At 41.4% G+C, this 21,788-nt stretch overlaps 1 protein-coding gene across 1 annotated transcript in view; it reads left to right on the top strand.

The window, feature by feature from the left end:
* The window catches only part of LOC136874538 (uncharacterized), a 149,043-nt gene that overhangs the window by 54,204 nt on the left and 73,051 nt on the right, over positions 1 to 21,788 (top strand). Inside the window, exon 6 of the mRNA XM_068227835.1 lies at positions 7,975 to 8,175. Coding sequence (XP_068083936.1) covers positions 7,975 to 8,175 — 201 coding nt within the window. The remainder of the gene's footprint in view (positions 1 to 7,974; positions 8,176 to 21,788) is intronic.

Raw genomic sequence — 21,788 nt, 5'->3', positions numbered from 1 at the left:
ACGAGATGATCAAGGAGTTTGAAGGGATGATTTTCAAGTTAGAAGCGGAGAATGAAGGACCATCATTGGCGGAGGTAGTCCAAGAAAAGATCGACGAAGCGAAGATAGGGGAGGAAGACAAAGGCGCATTACAGAGAGTCATAGAGAGACACGAAAATGTATTTGGTTCACGTCCAGGGAAAATTCCAAATTTCAAATATTCCTTAGTCGTCAACAATTGGGAACCATTTCGGCAAAGACCATACCCGATATTTGAAAAGTTTCACGCTGGGGTGAAGAAAATTATACAGGAGATGGAGGATAACGGAATTATATCAAAATCACCCACACCATTTTTGAATCCCTTGGTCGTGGTGGAGAAGGGCAACGGTTCGTTGCGGGTTTGCCTCGACGCGCGAGCAATAAACCAGCGATTAATCCCAGAGTATGACCAGGCCCCGTGTATAAAAGAGGTCCTTAAGAAATTCCGGGGAATGAAATTATTTAGTGGAGTTGATCTGACATCATCCTTTCATCACGTGGAACTTGACCCAGCCACCAAAATTTTGACCGGGTTTCTGTTTGATGGGCAAACCTACGTTTTTAACCGGTTACCCTTTGGATTGAAAACAGCAGGGTCAGCGCTCATTAGGGCACTAGATCGTAACCTCAGTGACGAAGTTAAACAGTTTACGGTGAGGTACGTGGATGACATCCTTATTGCATCTGAAACTTTGCCAGAGCACCTGGAGAAACTTGACAAACTATTAGCTGATTTAGAAAGGAACAACTTCAAGGTAAACCTACCCAAGTCTAATTTCTGCCAAAGGAGTATCCTATTTTTAGGTCATGTGATCGACTCAGAAGGAATCATGCCCAATCCTGTTAAATTAAAGGCAATTCAAAATTTTCCAAAGCCGACGAAGGTGAAACATGTCAGGCAATTTTTAGGAGTTTGTAACTTTTTCGCGGATCATTGTCCGAACTATACCAGTATAGTTGCACCATTACAAGATCTCCTCAAGAAAAACAATAGGTGGAAATGGGATCTTGCATGCGATGAAGCATTTGCTAAAGCAAAGGATCTGTTGGCCCATAGTGTGAAATTAGGATATCCGAACTATGCACAAAAGTTTATTGTGCAAACTGATGCGTCGATTATAGGAGTCGGGGCAGTACTGTATCAAGAGACGCCCGAACACGAACAGAGGATCACCTATTTGGCTTTCATGAGTCGCAAATTAAGATCGCATGAGTTGAAATACACCGTGACCGAACTAGAGATGCTCGCGATCGTGACCGCTCTTAACCATTGGAAGAAATACATTTATGGGTACCCAATTGTGTTGAGAACGGATCACAAAGCTCTGACGTTCATGATGAAATCTGCGTTAACAAGCGAGAGAGTCAGCCGGTGGTGCTTGTTTGTGCAGCAATTCGACATTACAGTCGAGCACTGCGCCGGAAAGGCAAATGTAATTGCAGACGCCCTCAGTAGAAATCCAGATCCGGAACCTATCGTGGTTAACCAAATACAGTTGATAGAACAAGGGGACCGCGAAATCATAGAAAGGCTGCGGACTATTGGTGAAGAACAGCAGAAATGTCCGGAAATGAAGAAGTTGATCGATTTCCTCCAACGTAGAATACAGCCAGGGACGGATGAATACCGTGAACTTCAGAAAAGATCCGAGAAGTACCAATTTTTTAATGGTATGCTGCATAAATTCGTGGACGAGGACCACACGCAATTCAGGATTGTGGTTCCAACGACGTTGCAGGTTGATTTAGTTTGGCTCGCTCATCACGTTACAGGTCACGCAGGGAGAGATAAAGTGATTGCTACACTTCGGGAAACTTTTATCTGGAAAAATTTGAGGAAAATTTTTCAGCAGGTACTCCTTACTTGCGACATTTGCCAACGGGTAAAACCCAATCCATACCTACTTAAGCAAAAACCGAAGCCGTTGTTGCCAAGTAAACCTCGGGAACTGTTCGCTTTAGACTTTTACGGACCACTTCCCAAGGGAAAGAGAGAGCTTCAATACATTTTGGTATGCGTGGATGTGTTTTCAAAATTTGTCACTCTCTGTCCAATCCAGAAGGCAAATACTAGAGCCGTTATAAATCAGTTGAAGACTAAAATCATACCACGTATGGGCAAGCCCGAATGTGTTCTCACGGATCATGGGTCGCAGTTCACATCGGGAACTTCAAGCGAGACATCGAAAACTTAAACATCAAACATCATCTAAGTTCAATTAGGCATCCGGAGTCGAATCCCGCAGAGCGGATAATGCGAGAAATCGCAAAGTTTTGCCGTATCTACTGTCCTAGACAACATTGGCGTTGGGTGGACGTGATTCCTGTTATCACAGAAAGTATCAACGGCACTATCCACGAATCCACCGGGCAAATTCCGTCAGTGATTCATTTCAACAGTTTTCCAAAGAGACCATGGCACGAGGTCTTAAAATGTCCGCAGGATCCTAGACTATCGGTTGAGCTATGCATACAAGAGACAGCAAAACATTTGAAGGCCCAAGCAGAACGAAGATTACGTCGTCTCCGTAACAAGAGGTACCATCGACCACTGCGCGTAGGGGAACTTGTTCTCGTTAAACGACCAACAGTATCCGATCCACCTAACAAGTTCTACCACAAGTTCGCTGAACTGTACATCGGTCCTTACCGAGTCATCCAGAACCTCGACAACAACGCGTACAAGGTGCAAAGCATGGACGGCGCGACCGAAACCATATACAACGCGGCAAATCTGAAGTTGTACCATACGTCCGGAGGCAACTTAGAAGACGTGGACAACGCTGAAGAACTTGGAGCAACGGATGAAGAAGAGGATGAGGATGACGGAGAAGAAGATCGACGTGACGTGTCAGATGAAGAGTCGGGACCAAATGAGGAAGCCGAAGAAGTCAATTATTTGGAGAATTTGTTTTCACAGAGAGATCTTGGGGATGAAGAATGTCCAGAATGTCAGTACCTGGAGAACTACAGAGAAGCATTGCGTCAGATAGCCTATTATTTGGAAAGAGAGAACCAGGAACTTCGCCAGAAAGCAAAGGTTTGGAAACAGTTGTGAATCGATATTGCCAATTGAATATTTAGCGACGAAATGTGTCCAGTGCCTGTACCCATTTCTTCTCGGGGAGAGGGGAATATGAACCCGACAGGGGCATGATCCAAGGACCTTGGGTTGATATCGATCTCAGTAATTACGCACGCAATGCTATTAAAGGGAAAGAACGCTGAAAATGATTAATATTCATATCATTAATAGAGGTCATACCGAAACTAATTAATATTCATACCATTGAGATAGATAAATTGTGTATTTTAAAATTATTTTATGAGATTTCTTTGTCTGCGACTTATTGCGCAGTATTATCCTTTGTGTAGCGGGGGCCCCGCAGATGAAACCAAGCCAACTTAGACCCGGGAGGGGTTATGAATGGGGATTCCCTATGACATCACTCGAGAGAAGACATCCCTCCTCAAGGCTCACAGAATGAGGGGAAACTAACTTTTTCGAAACGGAATATAGGAGCCATCTTGGAATCGGACTGGCCAACTTAATTACCGACGAGGTAGAAAATTAATAAAACTCGAATTAGGGGATCATCTCCCGATTTAAAAGGGATGAATCCTACTGGGACATTTATTTAGAGTGTTTAATGTCCTCTTCCGTGATAACTTTCAGCAGGAGAAAGAATACTGTGTTGTTTCTGCGTGGAAAAGTACTGGGGCCATCTGGTTAGTGTCATGACAGCTCCTCGAGACCGGGACTTCACCCCGTGTGGTGGGGGAAGCAGAACATATTTTAATTAATTTAAAGAGATTCACCGAAGGATAATTGAGTGGTTATGTCTCAATCGCACCAACTAGATACTGGTCACCGACCAATCGTACTATTTTACCTCGAGTACGCCGGGAATAGGCGATACGCAAATTAGTGGAAGGGGTATCGCTCCCTAGTAAAAACTACTGCAGAAGGGGAGAAGCGTCAGTCGGGATTTGTGGCTTACAGGCGGCGAAGCTACGTGTTGTCGAGCTTCCAGTGATCTTTTGGTTTGAGTGAATTTCAATTTAATTTACAAGTGAAATCGCGTACTGTGCGTAAATATTGCAGAGATTGGATAGACGTGATGCTAGGGTCTAAACTTGAAAGATCAGAGACGTGTCGCGAACATTAAATATAATTTGTAATAATATTATTATTATTATTACTACGGCGCTACTGTGTCGAGTAGTGACAAAGGTACGCGGAATCCGATACTGAATCGCGGATTGCGGAGTGAGGTCCGGTATCGTGGCTGGACGTTCACACCGAATGTAACTAAATAAATCTTGGAATAAATAGTGACGTGTTGTGTGCCTCAGGAATATTGCCAGCGGTTTCGTCAACCTAGAACAATGGACTCCCAGTTGGAAAGAAGAATGGTGCCTCCAGTAACTGCTGTGGTGCTTATGGGTCAGCACTAAACCCACAATGGACTCCCTGAGCTGACAACGGGTCATCGAGATGGAGATGAGTATAAATCATAATTAATATGACGTAATCAGATTGGGCGGGGAACAGTTATCATTACCTGACGCTATAATGTTAAAGATTGTAACTTCAGTAATGTAGATGTGCTACCATGATACACGTAGCTTCTATTTACTTTATTTAATTAGTAACACGTCTGAGCAATCAATTGTAAATAAAGGGGTAACACGATAAGTTTGCATGCAGTAATAGATTGACTTAATCATTTTATTTGGGAAAACTTGTAATTATTGATGCGTCAGGAGACTAATTTTTAGTAATTCAGAGTAATTCAAGTTAGGTTGTAGTTAGTCCAGCGAGGATATTGCATGGCTGGTAAATAGTGTAATTTTATTCCGTGAGCACCCAGAGCTACGAGATATGACTTCGGAACTGACATCCCAGGCCTCCAATGACATATATTTAGATAGGAAGTGTACAATTTTAATTGGCAGGCTTATCACCATTTAAGTGCAAATTGAGGAATATTTAATTCATAATTGTATTACCGTGTGACGATTTATCAGAAATCACGATTTAGATATGGATTAATTACACCGTCATTAAGAGGAAGTTAATTATGATCACGCAGTATGGTCTAATTTCCAGGTAAGTCGTGTAGGGAGATGATGTAATGATGAACCCAATAATAATAATAATAATAATAATAATAATAATAATAATAATAATAATAATAATAATAATAATAATAATAAATTGTAGTTATGGTAATCAAACAAGTATTGGTATCATAGAAACCGGTGTCGCGTCGCGGGATCATGATATTGTAAACGAATGTGTGTGTTGAATTGAAGTGAAGTATTGAGAGCCGATGTAATTTTGTTTAAGGAACAATGAGGCTCAGTTTATTAGTGAACGATCCCCGAGATGGGGTGTTTTGTTAAGAAAGGGCGTTATGCCTGTGAAGGCCGAGGCCAATGACCACCCGCCGTGTGGGGGCTGGGGGCAGTTGACCTACTGAGGAGAAGTGTCGGTTTTTTGTGTATTCTCGTCCGCTCGTGTAAGAGGGAGCCTTGAGTTGAAGTGAATGAGGGCGAAAGAATCGCTTAATAATGAAATATTCAACACGCCAGACTGATGTAGTCGCTAATAAATGACACGGCGATTGTTACCAGTACTTGTTAGTTTACTGCCATTACACACTTGAGTATAACGTAGTTTAGGGTTTTCAGAGTCCCACTTCCATCCCAACGGGTGTCAGTTCAGTTCCCGACAGCGGCATTGGTACCCCAATGCTCAACCGAAGGCTGGATGTCTCACGTGTTTACTGTATATAATTTGTGTTCTTTAAGGGTTTATGTATCTTGTTGTGATTATAATTGAGTTACCGATGGTGTTGACCATCGGGGTGGTGAAATTTTTACAAGTGAGGGTCGGTTCAAACCCGGGCGTTTGTTCCACATTTTTATGAGTTCCTTCGTGGTACTTCGTTGGGGAATAGCTGTGTGTTTAGTATAGGGATTGCTCAGATTCGTTGTATGCATGTTAATCCTATTGGTCAATGATATCACATAGCCTCAGTGTCTATGATAAGTGTTTTCCCGTTCGAATCTCGTCATAATGGATCGCTCTGCGATAGATAATACTCGGATCCATCACAAACGACTGAAAGTCGATAACAAACAACAACAATTGATAATAATCCATGTAATTCATTTGTATATAAATGCGTCATTACCATCATCATCATTAAGGCCTAATAAACCACGTGTATTAATCTAAACTTTAACCCGAATGTGTTCTCATTGTAATTAGGTATGACCCGTCTCCTACCCTGTATGCCCTTAAGCTTAGTCGAGTTAAGCGCCCATTTGTTTTATTCCAACCCGTTAACGCCCTGTAGACATCATGCCGGAGCCATTAGGTGTAGGGACGGGTGCATACTTAAGATGGCGCATCCAAAGTGGGGCGAGATAAAAGGGCGTAAGTGAACTGTGGGGGCTCGATATGTCCGTAAATAAGGGCTACCCAGATTTAGGAAATTTAGCGCCATATAGAATGACATCCAATGTCTGGCTATATAAATACGGCCCAAGGTGGGACATATTCTACGGTTTAATAGGCGTATTTTGATGTTTAATAGGCGCATAATTATCCCACCTATTGCATACCATTAATGTAAAGATAGGGGCGTGGTGTGTTGTGTATTAGGCAAGGCATACTTGTGCGGCTTCCAGGAGTGGGCACGATTATTTTGGTAACCCATGTCTGCTTCTGACATTTCCACGCGAGGCCCAGTTCATTATGATTGAATAAGTGATACCTTGATGTCAATATTAAATCGTTTTATGAATGAGAACACAGTCATGGTCCAATGATATGAGCAGAGCCATGACATTCGAGTAAGCAGGGGCGTATCCAAAATTTAAGGGAATTAGTTCGAATCCCGGGAAACAATAAAATGAATTTCCCATAAGTGAGGTTTGAAGTGAATAGTGGCTTTCTCTTAGTGCATATCTATTCACGGATATTAGCCAGTGGTGCGTGTTTCGTCACCAAACAACCTGCTATTAGGAAATATATTGTACGTTAGTATAACCGTGGATGAGAAGAGGTAACCTCACGCCTACTTTTCTTTTTCGAGTGGCAGTAGGTTGATTTCATGGGTTCAGTTTGAGATTCTGATGACTTTGTGTGTTTGAAGGACCTCAATGCTGAGGGCATGGGTTGATTTACTGGCACTATACCACATGTGTTGGTATTTAAAATCGAGCCCAATTTTAGAATCACAGGTAAACCGGCAACTTTATTAACTGAATTTGAGGGCTAATATTATAATCATTTTCGGAAATTTCCCGTTGCCTTCTTATATAAATTTCATGAACCTTAATGATGTTAGGCGGTTAGGCAGCTTCAATGATAGCCGTTTTGAGGCTTAATTTGCAATGATGATTAAAGTAAAAATTATTTGAAGCTGGAAGAACGTAAAGTTTGGATAGAGGAATCCTTTCCTTTAAAATAAATAATAATTATATATTGTTGTGGTTTGTTGACGCCGACGTTAGCGAGGGGGGTCCTGTCATCTCAAAGGATAGCGACATGGATAGTGAAGCCATGCGGGCTTTGATGGAGGAGATTATGGTCAGCGTGAAGGACGATTTAAAGAGAAGTATTGAGGAGAACAGTGCGCGGAGTAGGGCACTTGAAAATAAGATGGAAGAGAACAGTGCGCGGAGTAGGGCACTTGAGAATAAGATGGATGAGACTAGTGCGCAGATTAGGGACAGCGTGAAGGACGATATTAAGACGCTTGAAAAGGAATGCAAGCAGGGGCGCGCGGAGGTCAGAGAACAACTAGAGAACTTTGGCGGTAAATTAACACATTTTGAGGTTAAATTGGAAGAAAACCTGTATAGCTCTCGTCTCTAGAAGTTTTGACGAAAATCGAGTCACTGCAGCTCCATTTCGCACGTACTATCTTATTGCAGATAAAGGCCAGAACGAGAGCACGTGGACGCCAGCAGAGGTGAAGTTCGTACACAGAGGACGCCACATGATACTCCACATGCAGGACAAGTCGTGGAACGCTGCTTCCGACATCTGTTGGTCGGCTGGAAGTCGTTTGGTAACTCTGGAAGACTCTTCCACTGTTCGAGACATTATGGAGGCTATGGCTGAACATCCGAATGGTAATGTTTACAATCCGTTCTCATAAAATACAACAAGTACACGTAAGTGTTGTAACCAAGGTTGAGATTTACAAAACACAACTTTATTATTCGCTTCAAATGCAAAATACACTATTTACACAAATAAAACTGAAATTTAACTTGAAGCAAAATGAATTAGGAATCTTGAGAAAGAGTCTATCTTTTGTACACTATATACAAGTTTACAGTATTTACATCCACTTCTATCTCGAAAAGATAGTCCTTGTGATCTGAAAAGTTGATAGTCGAAAACTATCAGAAGTACTGACATAAATGTTTTGGAAAGTCCTTCGTTGCTGAGTTCATAAAAGCAAGTTCAATGTAGGAAGAATTCTTACTTGGCGAAACCAAGGGAGCTTGCATTAATTAGGGAAATATTACGGTATGTAATAGTATGACTGGATATGGGCAGCGGAAGAGGAGCGGTGACCAGAGGTGAGACCTCGTACTGCCAGAAATTCAGTCCACCTGGCCGAAGCACATTTTCAAGAGGAGTAGCCTCCGTGCTCGACGTAGGGTGTATTCTGGAGCTGGACACCGGGGCAAGTGGGCATCTGGACAGGCTGGGAGTTCCTCTTTATAGTACACACACGACAGTTCAGGCACGCGCACTGAGAGCTGCGCGTCGAGGCTAGAAGAATGACACACTGGCGCGCGTGTAGCTGGCTGGCGGAGCGAGAAGGGAGCGCCGGACATACAACAGTAAGATATTTTTTTTTTTTGCTAGTGGCTTTACATCACACCGACACAGTTAGATCTTATGGTGACGATGGGTTAGGAAAGGCCTAGGAGTTGGAAGGAAGCGGCCGTGGCCTTAATTAAGGTACAGCCCCAGTATTTGCCCGGCGTGAAAATGGGAAACCACGGAAATTCACATTCAGGGCTGGCGACAGTGGGATTCGAACCCACTATCTCCCGCATGCAAGCTCACAGCCGCGCGCCCTAACCGCACGGCCAACTCGTCCGGTCGTAAGGAATTTACAACGCAACTACACCTGTTACACTCGTTAGTCAAGCACTGGTGACGACTTCTGCGTAGAAACGGTTGATCTGAACCTCAGCGAAGAAGACGAAGAAGAAGAAGAAGAAGAAGAAGAAGTCGTGAATGATGCTTTTCAGTAATGGTTGTAGAGCAAGAAGTCTCCACACTGCCGTTATTTCTGCTCACTCTGGTCAAGAATCTGTAATGGAATTGTACCCTCAACCATGCTCTACACACAGGGTGAAGCCGAGCTCCACCGACAAACGTTTGGAGATTGTTCAGGGATACATTCTAAGTGTATTGGTACAAGGGACCCGTTGTCTCCGGTGGCTGGTTACAGAGTTGTCATCATCATCATCATCATCTGTTTACCCTCCAGGTTCGGTTTTTCCCTCGGACTTAGCGAGGGATCCCACCTCTACCGCCTCAAGGGCAGTGTCCTGGAGCTTCAGACTCTTGGTCGGGGATACAACTGGGGAGTATGACCAGTACCTCGCCCAGGCGGCCTCACCTGCTATGCTGAATAGGGGCCTTGTGGAGGGATGGGAAGATGGGAAGGGATGGGCAAGGAAGAGAGAAGGAAGCGGCCGTGGCCTTAAGTTAGGTACCATCCCGGCATTCGCCTGGAGGAGAAGTGGGAAACCACGGAAAACCACTTCCAGGATGGCTGAGGTGGGAATCGAACCCACCTCTACTCAGTTGACCTCCCGAGGCTGAGTGGACCCCGTTCCAGCCCTCGTACCACTTTTCAAATTTCGTGGCAGAGCCGGGAATCGAACCCGGGCCTCCGGGGGTGGCAGCTAATCACGCTAACCACTACACCACAGAGGCGGACTACAGAGTTGTAATTACGATTTATTCGGTTTGTTACCTATTCATCCTTGTTTCTGTGAAAATACCTTCATATCAGTTAAAAAGCTTGTAATATCCAATGGCCAACACGAACAACGCGAAATGCAGAGTAATGCAAAGCCCGTAATATGCAATAACCAAACTGTACAATACAAAACACAGAGTAATGCAACAACTCTCAGACGAAACACGTAAACGTTTGTCACAGTGTGTTCAATCTGTTCTGTCAGTACAGTACGTAACAAATGCAGAACTGTTTCCTTACAGGTATCGTTCAAAATGTCAACCACAATGATCACGGCATCGTTGGCTTCCGGCACGCTAAAGAACTCTTGCGGGACAGAATTACTGCTCCCCTGGGTGGGAATAAGAGAGTAGCGCATATGTTACAAGAGAAACGTGGGCGGATGCCATGGAGATAAGCCTGCTGGCCGGCTCGTGTTGCTTCGAGTTGTCAAACCTCTCGCTTCTGAGTTGCTTGCAGCAGAACAGAGCGATCTGAACGAAGGAACAAGTGAGCCAGAAGCGAAGGGAAGGAGAAAGAAAGGTAGAAATGCGACACCATTCAGTGGCACGTGCAATGATCGTCCCCCCCCCCCCCCCCGCAGCCCTATCTATCGGAATGCAGCACAAAGGCGTGCAGATTACGGAGGTGTCGTGTGGTCAGCACGACGAATCCTCTCGGTCGTTATTCTTGGCTTTCGAGACCGGGGCCGCCATCTGACCGTCAGATACCTCCTCAATTTTAATCACGTAGGCTGAGTGGACCTCGAACCAGCCCTCAGGTCCAGGCCGGGAATCGAACCCGGGGCCTCCAGGTAAGAGGCAGGCACGCTACCCCTACACCACGGGGCCGGCGGTCAAACTATAATATACAATAAATAAATACTTTGTTTCTAGGGATTTTTTTTAAATTGGCTTTACGTCGCACCGACACAGATATGTCTTATGGAGACGATGGGACAGGAAAGGGCTAGGACTGGGAAGGAAGTGGCCGTGGCCTTAATTAAGGTACAGCCGACAGTGGGGTTCGAACCTATTATCTCCCGAATACTGGATACTGGCCGCACTTACGCGACTGCAGCTATCGAGCTCGGATTCTAGGAATTAAATGCGATGGCAGGTTGAAGCATATATCAATGATAACAGAGGGCATTTTGAACATTTCATGTGACGGAACGTTCTGTTCTTGTGTTTCCCATGATGAATGTACTATGTAGAGTTGTAGAAAATGAATTCTCACATAGAAAAGTTTCGGACCAATGTCCATATACAGTCGAACCTCAATATCTCGAACCTCCATTACACGAATTTTCAGTAACTAGAAGCAACTTCAATTTCCTGGCCTCTAGTCCCATTCTTCACCTCTATTCCTTTATTACGCAAAATTCAATTACGCGATGTTTTTGATTTCTCGAAACGAAAGTTTCCTAACTGTAAGTCGCCACTGCCACCGCGATATTTCCCAGTTGCGATGTATTTGTTAATAATACGATGATACAAGAAGAAGAAGAAGAAGAAGAAGAAGAAGAAGAAGAAAGAAAATATTCTATAATTAGATTTTTTCAACATTATCTGTGCAATACAGCATTTATTGTAAGGCAGTGCATCTTCCCGTCCGAGCTGAGCTTGCTTATATAGCGGCTTACCTGTTTATCCCTGATGTCCTGACCATAAGCAGTTGTTTGAGCCTTGTCCTGTACATCCAACCACAAAAGGCGTTGCTGTTCTTCGATTGTAAATGATAGTGTTTTCATTGCAATGACTGTTGTTGAAAACTATGTGAAAGAAGGGAAGTTTAACAGTAAAAAAAGAAGCAAGATGGTGTTAACAGAGGTTTCACGATCCTCTACTCTACGTATTATGTCTTCAACGAGTTGATATATAATAAGTTTATTAACATGATAAAGTACTTTGAAGTTGTTTTATATGGTTAACTAATAACACCAGATACATGATTCGATGATGTGCTACACATGCTCAAAAAGGGGAATACCCCATATCTCGAAATTTTGATAACTCGAAATAAAATTTGTCTCCCCAGGTGATTCGGGATATCGAGGTTCGGCTGTATCAGGTGTATGCATAAGTTTTTGCCAGTTTTTGTGGTAAATGAAACGCATAATTTTCAAGGGAAATACAATTTATGTTTATTCAAAACATTGACCATCGGCTTCTTCACACTTTGCCCATCTTTCATGTAACTTATGAATACTGCTTGTCTTTTTCGGCAAACCATTCGTCGAGCCATTTTCCAACTTCCTCGAAATGTCTGAAGTGCTGCTCTGCGAGCACATGCCGCATTGATGCGAAGAGGTGATAGTCAGATGGCGTCAGATCGGGGCAGTACGATGGGTGCGGAAAGATGTCCAACCCAAGCGATTTCAGGGTGTCTTTCACTGGTTTTGCTGTGTGAGACGGCGCATTGTCGTGTAACAAAATCACTTTGACGTGTCTGCTGGCCCATTCTGGTCGTCTTTCGATCAATGCGTGATTTAAATTAATCATTTGTTGGCGATAGCGTTGAGTTTGATTTGGGTCATCATCCACTAACGCCTGAAATAGCTCGTCTTCGTACTTTGGTGGCCTACCAGAGCGCACCGTCTTTCACATTGAAATCACCATGTTTAAATCGTCGAAACCATGTCTCACATTTTCTAATCGATGGAGCTTGTTCGCCATATGTTTCTACCAGCAAACGATGACTTTCCACAGCCTTTTTCTTTTTGATTAAATAAGAAAATCAATGCATGCCGCAAATGTTCTTTTTCAGGCACAAACGTCTACATGATCACTGAACGATACAACACAGACGCTAGTGTTTGGCGGACTCAACTTGTGTGTGTTGGTAGGTTAATGTCAGACGAACAATCTGACGTATGTGTCAAATTCATACACTGCGTACTGTTCGCTGGCGCCATCTCTTAGTGAAACCGGAAAATACTTATGCACACACCTGGTAACATTTTCTTGTTCTACGTGCAAGGAATGTGTCCTGAAAGTCTGACTAACCTTATTGTTACACCCTATGTATAAAAAAGATGTGACATAGAATTACAAATAACGCTCAACAACAAACCCAATAACTTCTTCTTCTTCTTCTTCTTCTTCTTCTTCTTCTTCGTCTTCTCCTTCTTCTTCTTCTTCTCAGTTTGTTTGGGTCAGCACTGCATATGAATTTGTCCCAGTTTTACGGCTGGTTGCCTTAAAACCGAATGCCAGTATTCTTACAACTCAGCAAAGGAGCCAGATTATTATTATTTTTATTATTATTATTCATTCAACTTCGCTAATCGGCCAACTAGGAACCACGATAAGCCTCACTTTTTCAATCTGGCATTTGTTCATTTTTCGCTTGATCCACATCGTCTTCATTAGCTCACTGTGTTTAGCACGACGTTCTTCTGTCCATTTAGCACCAGTTGCCCGTTTTTCGTCCCGTAAAGCCCCAAAAATCTTGATGGCTGCTCTGAAAAGATTTCGGTTTTGTGCATATTCTGCTTGTAGGCCCAGTTCTTCAAGATCTTTCTTGACATTAACGTACCAAGGCATTGCCGTTTTTGGTTTTGAGTCAAATATACTGAGGATACGTTTCGTCCTTCGAGAGTGGATCATCCGTCGTATTTGACCGTATAAGCGAACTCTGCCTTTACGCATTGTGTCTGTGATCTTCTCTATCTTAGAGTATACTTCTTGCTGGATTTTCTAATGTAGATGCCATTTTTGTAGTTTGGGCCAAATATGGTGTGTAGATCTTTCTTTTTTTCCTCTCTAAATCCGCAAGCAAACATTTCTCGGACAGGATAAGGCATTCAGATACATACAGCGATACTGGTTTGATGACTGTGTTGTAGTGACGAATGTTTGTGTTCAGGGAAAAGCGCGTTTTGTTGTAAATGTTGCGGGTGGTTTGCAAAGCAACTTCCATTTTCTTGATTCTTGCTGCTATGGCCTCTTTGTCAAGTTCATTTTGCTGAATCCATTTCCCAAGATATTTAAATTTACTAACATGGTTTATTGTTCCATATTTGGTGTTTAGTTGTTCCGTATCATCGTTGATATTCGACATTACTTCTGTCTTTTGAAAGGAAATCTGTAACCCTGTTTGTTCTGCTACTTCCTTCAACACATTGATCTGTTCTGCTGTACTTTCGAAATTTTCTGTCATCAGGGCTATATCATCAGCGAACGCTAAGAAATCTATTTCCACTCCGTTTTTCTCTGTCCCAATCCTTATGGATTTGTAAAGGTTTCTTTCTTTTAACGTCTTTCGCCACTCCTGTATTACCTTCACAAGTACGCAGTTGAACAAAAGACGTGACAGCCCATCTCCCTATCGAACGCCTCTCTTGATCTCAAAAGGTTCAGAGAGTCATCCTTGGAATTTTACTTTGGATTTCGTATTAGTTAGTGTTGTCCCTATTATCACCAGCAGTTTGTCATCGACTCCCATTTCTGCAAGGATGTTAAGCAACACATCACGGTCGATGGAGTCGTATGCCTTCCTGAAGTCTACAAATGTAGATACTGCACCCGTCCATCTCCCGAGTCCCAGACTAGCATTTATCTCAGGGGTGTCGGTTCATTATTTAAGTCATCAAATATAAATATAGCGGCATAAATGAACACGGGAATGAACGGAGCAATTTAAATTTAAAATGGGGAAAACTCGATTGTAAACTTGAATTTAAGGACTCCATGATAGGACTAGGAAGTGACTGTTAACTTTAAAAAGGGTACCATCTAACTACAATAAAAAGATTATGAGAATGGTTTCCTTTGAAATAATTTGCCAGAAAGAGCAGTTTATTACGCCATCCGACGTACGAAACTTTGATACATTCGGCAACGATATTTAAATTCCCACACATGTTACATAAATAAATCACTTGCTATACCGCAAGTGGTATCAATATCTTGCTGGGTTGCTTCTGAAAGAAATTACAAGTGGAGTATAACTTACGGATCGATTCCATTTGAATCGAACCGTTATTCAAGGATATAGCTTCCTTCTATCGGGAGCCCGAGCATAACCCATGTTACGGTCGGCTTCCCGATTTAACTCAGATGATGTACTCCGGCTATATACATTTTTCCGAGACCGGTACTCGGACTGGGTAATATTTCTCGTGAATTACGAAAAATGGATTACACGGACAGTTCCTATCTTACGATGTCCAGCTGATGCCATACCACTGAATTAGCATTTATATTTTATTTACACATGATTTGAGACGTGACAAAGTAGCCTCAGTAGACTACTGCCATAGATGAGATAACGAGAAGCGGTGGGAAATACCGTGGCAATGACCTCCCCTCGCATCGCGGGCGAAGTAAACAAACACACCAAGTATTACTGTAACTCCTCCCGTGCGGAAACCGTACAATAACGAGGTAACAAAATGACTATAATATTATCACTCTTATTATTCAACATAAGAGTAGAGGGATGTTGTCACCAAATAATTAAATCCACTATCGTTAGAATATTCATTTATCCACGAAGTTATCATCATTGAAATTATTATTATTATTATCATTATTATTATTATTATTATTATTATTATTATTATTATTATTATTATTATTCAACGGTTGCTGGCACTGTCACGTTTGATTAATATCGTCATTATTATGCGGGACGCAAACACAGATGGTTATTACTGTTATGATTATTATATCCCTCTTGTGGTTATTATTATAATAATTATTATTAATCTGACCGCGATGATTTAACATCGTCCTTACATTGTTATTATTATTATCGGTTGCATATTATCATTTAGATTCCCGTTTAACATCTTTATCAACGCTCATTTACTTAAGGCGGTCCAATCATTTATCTGCAATATTATTATTATTATTGTTACCGTGTTTTTGCGGTAGGTAGAGGTGAAAGAAGGTGCGGGCTTGAACGGGTCTCAAACTACGGAATCAAAGTTAATGTAAAATTTAACAAGGTTATATTTTCTTTCCAAAATTAAGAAATAACAAGTACGGTAGGTACAGAGTAGCAAGGCAACAAAAGGTGCAATTACAGTATTTACAGTATTTGGGCTTCGAGCCCCGAATTCACACTTCTGGGGCAATTAGCCCAACCTTACTCCAAAATAAGTTTACCAGAGGGGCAGAAAACCCCATTCACGTTCAGGAGCACTTGCTCCAAATTACACAGAAAAGCCTCCTCGAGGCATACAACACTCAATTTTCAAGAAAGAGCCACACGCGCTCAAACTTTAAGCCTCTCAAAAGCCACACCAAACTCCACCTTCAAGTTGTCCTCTCAGGACATAGACACAGGGGTAACATACCCAACCTACTGAGATCTATTAAATGAAAAAGGTTAATTACATGATCTCTAAAATAACAATTTGAGAGGAGGCGATCTGCACTCCTAATGTATTTGTTTCAAAACCTAATTTGGCTCTAGGCCACTGATGCAAGGGCTAATCCCATATTACAGAGGTGACTTTAGAAAAGAACAATTTACATTACATTAAGGAAGAATCGGTTGTGAGAAATAAGTTCACCTCAAAGCAATATGAGTGGGAGCTCGAGAGGGTTAAGCACTCTCTGTCCCAATATGTAGCTTTAAAAGAGAATAGACGCTAAGAGTAGTTACATTTTAGGAAAGGTTACATGGTGGAAACTCTTCGGACCCGCCCCGAGAGTTAAACTGCTGAGCTAGCAAGAAAAGAAGATATTAAAAGGCCATTACCTGGTTATTGAGCTGCTGCCCGAAGAAAGAGGCGCTTCCCGCCCCCTGCTATGTACTTTACACACTAAAAGTTGGAACAGAAGTGGCACCGAGACCCTGAAATCAGCAGTTTATATACTCTCGCGGAAAGTTCGAGGCGTTTCAGGGAAGAAAACACCCGCCCACAATCACTTTATTGGTTAGGGATAAGCAGCATATTCAAGTTGGGGGAAGATACATCAGATTGGTCAGAAATTAATTAAAGAAATTCGGGATTGGCTAAATACAAAACAAGGGGAAAGAGAGGGGTATACAGCCAACTTAAACAATAACAGACAGAAATTTAACAAGAAACAAACTTTTGAAATAAAAATTTCTCCAAATAGCAGTTCTTTCACATGGCACTAGGGTGCAGCATAGTAGTTTTTCAGTAGTGTCCTCTAGAAGAGAAAGTTCACACTTCTTACCACCGGTAAAACAAAAATACATCAAAAGTGACACAGTTCAAAAACTCCAAAATTTCCAAGTAGTGACATCTTCTGAGAAACTTGAAAATTAATACCGTCGATAAATTTCGGACTTCCTCCAGCAGAGGAGTTTCAACTGGCGCAAATTTTAACTTAGCGGCGTGGAGGTGTACCGCCCGGTACAATTATTATCACGACATCATGATTGTCATCGCTCGTCATTACAATGATTACAATATACGATCATTTATGTGGATTCTGAACTCTCATTATCCTTAAATCCGTAGTATCTCGACGAATAGCTGTGCAGTCTATTTATTTCGTACATGCTGTCACGGGTCCGAATTCTACCCGCTACGTAACTCAGTATTTCTCTGTGACACTGCCCGTACATTTTACACTCATTTCAATATCCTAAGTGTCTCTCGTACGGAATTTATATCCCTTTCTATCTCAATATTCCTTAATTCATTTATTTCTCACAGAATTATCAACTGACTTATTTATTTACTTCTGACATCATACGACCTTTTATTATCTGACTGCAGATTCTTTAACATTTTTCTATCTCATTTTGATCTACGCCTTAGTTCATTCTCCACAAATAATCGTAACATCTTGAAATTATATTTACCAAAATTTGACAATCATGGTTTCGTAATATTAGTCCTACGTGTTCCGGCTACTGAATTGCAACTTTAAGACACGACATTTATACGTAAAAATATATTGGACCGTAATTTAAACCACACGTTCATTAACATGTACGGATTATTAGCACCGATCTACATTTCAATATTATTAATTGATCAAATTGAATTACCACACACTTTAATTCCGAATTAAAAACGACATCCCGTCATTAAATGATTTCCGACAAACACAACGCCTGATCACTTAAATTTTATTATTACGCACTGATCACTAAAAATTCCAATATGTCATGAATTATTATTATATCCAAATTAAATTTTAAAAAAATTCTTCAAAAAAAAGTAGTTTTATTTTTTTATTTATTATTATTAATTAAAAAAATTTAATATCGCCTGTTACACGGTAGTCCACTCTTAATATGTTTAACGCATAACCCCTTTTACAATTTCGATTTATTCTGGCACTAATCAACTCCAGATACGATTTACTTGGAATATTATTATTATAATCGCTTCTCCCAAATTTAACAACTTCACTTTGAAACCGTGAACATACTAATCAACAACAAAACACAACTGGTATGACGAAGCTGGACCTTCCTTCAATGTCATTACATAGCTCGTTAAAATGACAAACAGAAAAACACATATCGGGTCTATTTAACTATAATAACCAAAATCAAATGTAAAGAAAATTTTTCTTGACTACAAAGAAATTATGAATGCATGCATGACTTAACGTACTACCCTATATCTACAAAATTTACATCTCCAACAAACTGAATACATAAAAAGACCCGATTATTTACATTGTTATTATTTACTACTGTCCGTGCTACAAATTTAGGATGGGGTCGTTAAGCGACTCATCTTGTTACAGAAGGTAACCAAGTCTAATCAAATTATTCCCATTTTTCCCATCACGATAACATTTCCCAAATATTATTTACAGTTTAGTACTCATTTTAGTTATCGGTATTCCATTACAGCTTTGCAGATGAGAGGCTCTTTTCGGCCCCTCTCTGCATTTTACTCCTCCATTCTTGATGGCGTAGTTCCACAAAAGATTTCCTGGCACATTACCATTTTACACTAATACCTTAATTATCACAAAACTTCACCATTGACAACGTTAACACTGAACACTTAAACTTTTATACAACAAATTAATATTCTAGACCCAAAAATTTAATATTTTACACTATTTTAATCTTCGTCCAATTACCGCACAATGGACCTGGACACGTACGACGAGGTGTCAACTTTTACGCCCGTCGCGATTTATGTCGTCCGACGCGATACGCCCGTTTCATACGGCCTTCTTGAAGTGTTCATGATAGCGGTTCGATATTGCAAAGTACAGGCTATTATTCCCTTAAAGTACTGTCCGTCACACAGTATGTTATTTACGTACTTATTGTGGTACAATTTATATTACTCTCTTACAGTGCAATTAATTTACTTCACTGATATTTATAACTGGCAAACACTGTCCTACGTTAACTATTTCCAGTTCATGTTGCTTGAGCGCGATCACATTTTATAAACACTGGCGGATGCTCGCGCCATTAAATGTTGAGTTACTGTACGCCCGTAGAATTTGAAGTTAGCCGCGACCGATGGTTCACCTCCAGAGATTCATTTCAAGTGAGTTGGCGAGGATCCCTTGTCCCGTATATATGGATGAAGCTTTCCCTCGCGGATTCATTGACGTCATACCCCTGAGGGAGGGGGTGGAATTTTAATATCGGTACTTGCACTCCGCATTGGACGTTAAAATTTACATCAAATTAATCCACTCCGCTAGCATATTTGCTGGATTAAATATGAACTCCTGGTGATCACAGATTTAGGAGATACGGGTGGATTTAGCTCCTCACATTTCGCGCCTTCGGAAGCATCCCTTACAACGTGGTCTTCGTCCAGCCAATGAGATTCAAGCTGTCTGGTTTCCAAGAAATCCAGCCTTCAATTTATTTAATTTGCCAATAATTATTGATTATTTTTCCATGCGTGACATCTAATAAATTCATTACATCGATCCGTGTACTCACAATAATTTATTACTAATTACTTTTGAAGTTACGAGAATATCTCATCCATCATTCCTTAAGATGGTATCCCTGAGTCTTACATCAAATTTTTACGATTGGCCGGCAAGCGGTCACGTGATTTAAATCTCCACCTGCCCGAACCTAGGCTAGCGAATGTCCTCGCAGCCGCTGTAGCTTTCCATGACGTCACGGAATTTCCGTCCTGCCAAAAATATCCCAGTGCATTACTCATGTTGCGAGTTTCCTTTGTATCACCTATCCCCTTTCTCTTTCTGACCAAGACTTATTTGTGGACTCTGTATTTCCTTGTTCGCCAACTAATGAGATCCCCTGCTGTGAAGTAGCTAAATATTGTTGTGTCGAGCTAATCCGTCAGGCTCCAGTCTGTCGTCCTTCCTCGCTCATATTTCGACACAGATGAAATATTTTCAACTACACTTCTGTATTTCAATAAATGTACCATATATTATTTTATCAACCAAATCATGATTGACTTTGGGCCTAAGTCACTCGGGTTCAATACATAGGTTCGAACTCTCAGCATATGGTATCTTATTATGGTTTCTAGGTTAAGTATTTGTTCTACACTTGATCGGCCTTTCCGAAAACCTGCTTTGTATTCCCCGAGTTTGCGTTCAACTTGTTCTTCTAGTCTTTCAAGTATGGATAGTGACAGGATCTTGTAGGCTACTGACAGAAGAGAAATTCCACGGTAATTGTTCACATCACTTATATTTCCTTTCTTGTGTAAAGAATGGATCAAAGCTAGCTTCCAGTCCTCTGGTAGTTGTTCTTTTTCCAATATATCTAAACGGTTTGGTGTAGGATGTCAATTGTTTCTTCCAGGGCATGTTTCCCAGTTCCGCAATCATGGAATCTTCACCAGGAGCCTTGTTATTTTTCAGTCTCTTTATGTGGCGTTTGATTTCATCGCGATTTAGCAGGTTTTGGCTCACAGATTTGTTTGTTTTGATGGGGTTGGCTGGCGTTTCACAGTTTAGAAGGTCGTTAAAATACTTAGCTAAGATTTCGCAGTTTTCTTCATTTGATGTTGCAAGAGTTCCATCTTTCCTTAGAAAGCAAAGGGAAGGTGCCTTGTATCCTTGTACCTTCTTTTCAAAATTTCTGAAGTATTCACGCGTCTCACCTCTATGAAAGCCTTGTTCAATTTTGTCCAGTAGTTCCTTTTCATACTTGCGTTTCTCACTGCGTATTATTTTTGCTGTTTGTGCTTGTTGTGTTTTGTACATATTCCAATCTTCTTCTTTTTTCGAGGTGTAATAATTTTTCCAGGCATTCAGACGATCTCCTAAGGTCTTCTCGCAATTATCGTTCCACCACTTGTGCTTCTTCCTCTTCTTGATTTCGGGCACTCCTTTGGCAGCTTGTATCATCTGCTTTCTCGTGCTGTTGAAGTTGTTTTCCACTGGCTGGGCAAGTTCTTTAAATTCATTCTGTCTTTCCCTGAGCTTTTTTGTGTCAACGCGATTATGGTAGGTTCTTTCTTATTTTTGTTGAAAGGGATTGGCCCAAGACTTAGGATACTGGAAACTTTGTTCACATTGGGTCCCAACAATGGTGACTGATGATCAAAAGACTCAGCGAATGGCGTCAGCGTTCTCATGCGTTACCATAGTGATTCGGAAGAGTTTTTAAAGAGTTTGTGTCGTCTGTGATGTATGACACTCCAGAAACAGTCTAAACAGTGGATACATCTCTCTTCTCCAAACAAGCCAAAAATGTTTAAACTGACGCTGAGGAACAGGAAAACAATAGCTGCCGTTTTTTGGGACTATAAAGGTGTCTTGTTGGTGGACTTTATGGAGCAGGAGACTATCGAGACGCACATTGCCTCCCTGGCGGCAGCCTTCTTTGCAGAGGGCATCG

This window comes from Anabrus simplex, chromosome 5, assembly GCF_040414725.1.
Source record: "Anabrus simplex isolate iqAnaSimp1 chromosome 5, ASM4041472v1, whole genome shotgun sequence".
Classification (NCBI taxonomy): Eukaryota; Metazoa; Arthropoda; class Insecta; order Orthoptera; family Tettigoniidae; genus Anabrus; species Anabrus simplex.
This window is presented reverse-complemented; position numbering and strand designations above follow the sequence as displayed.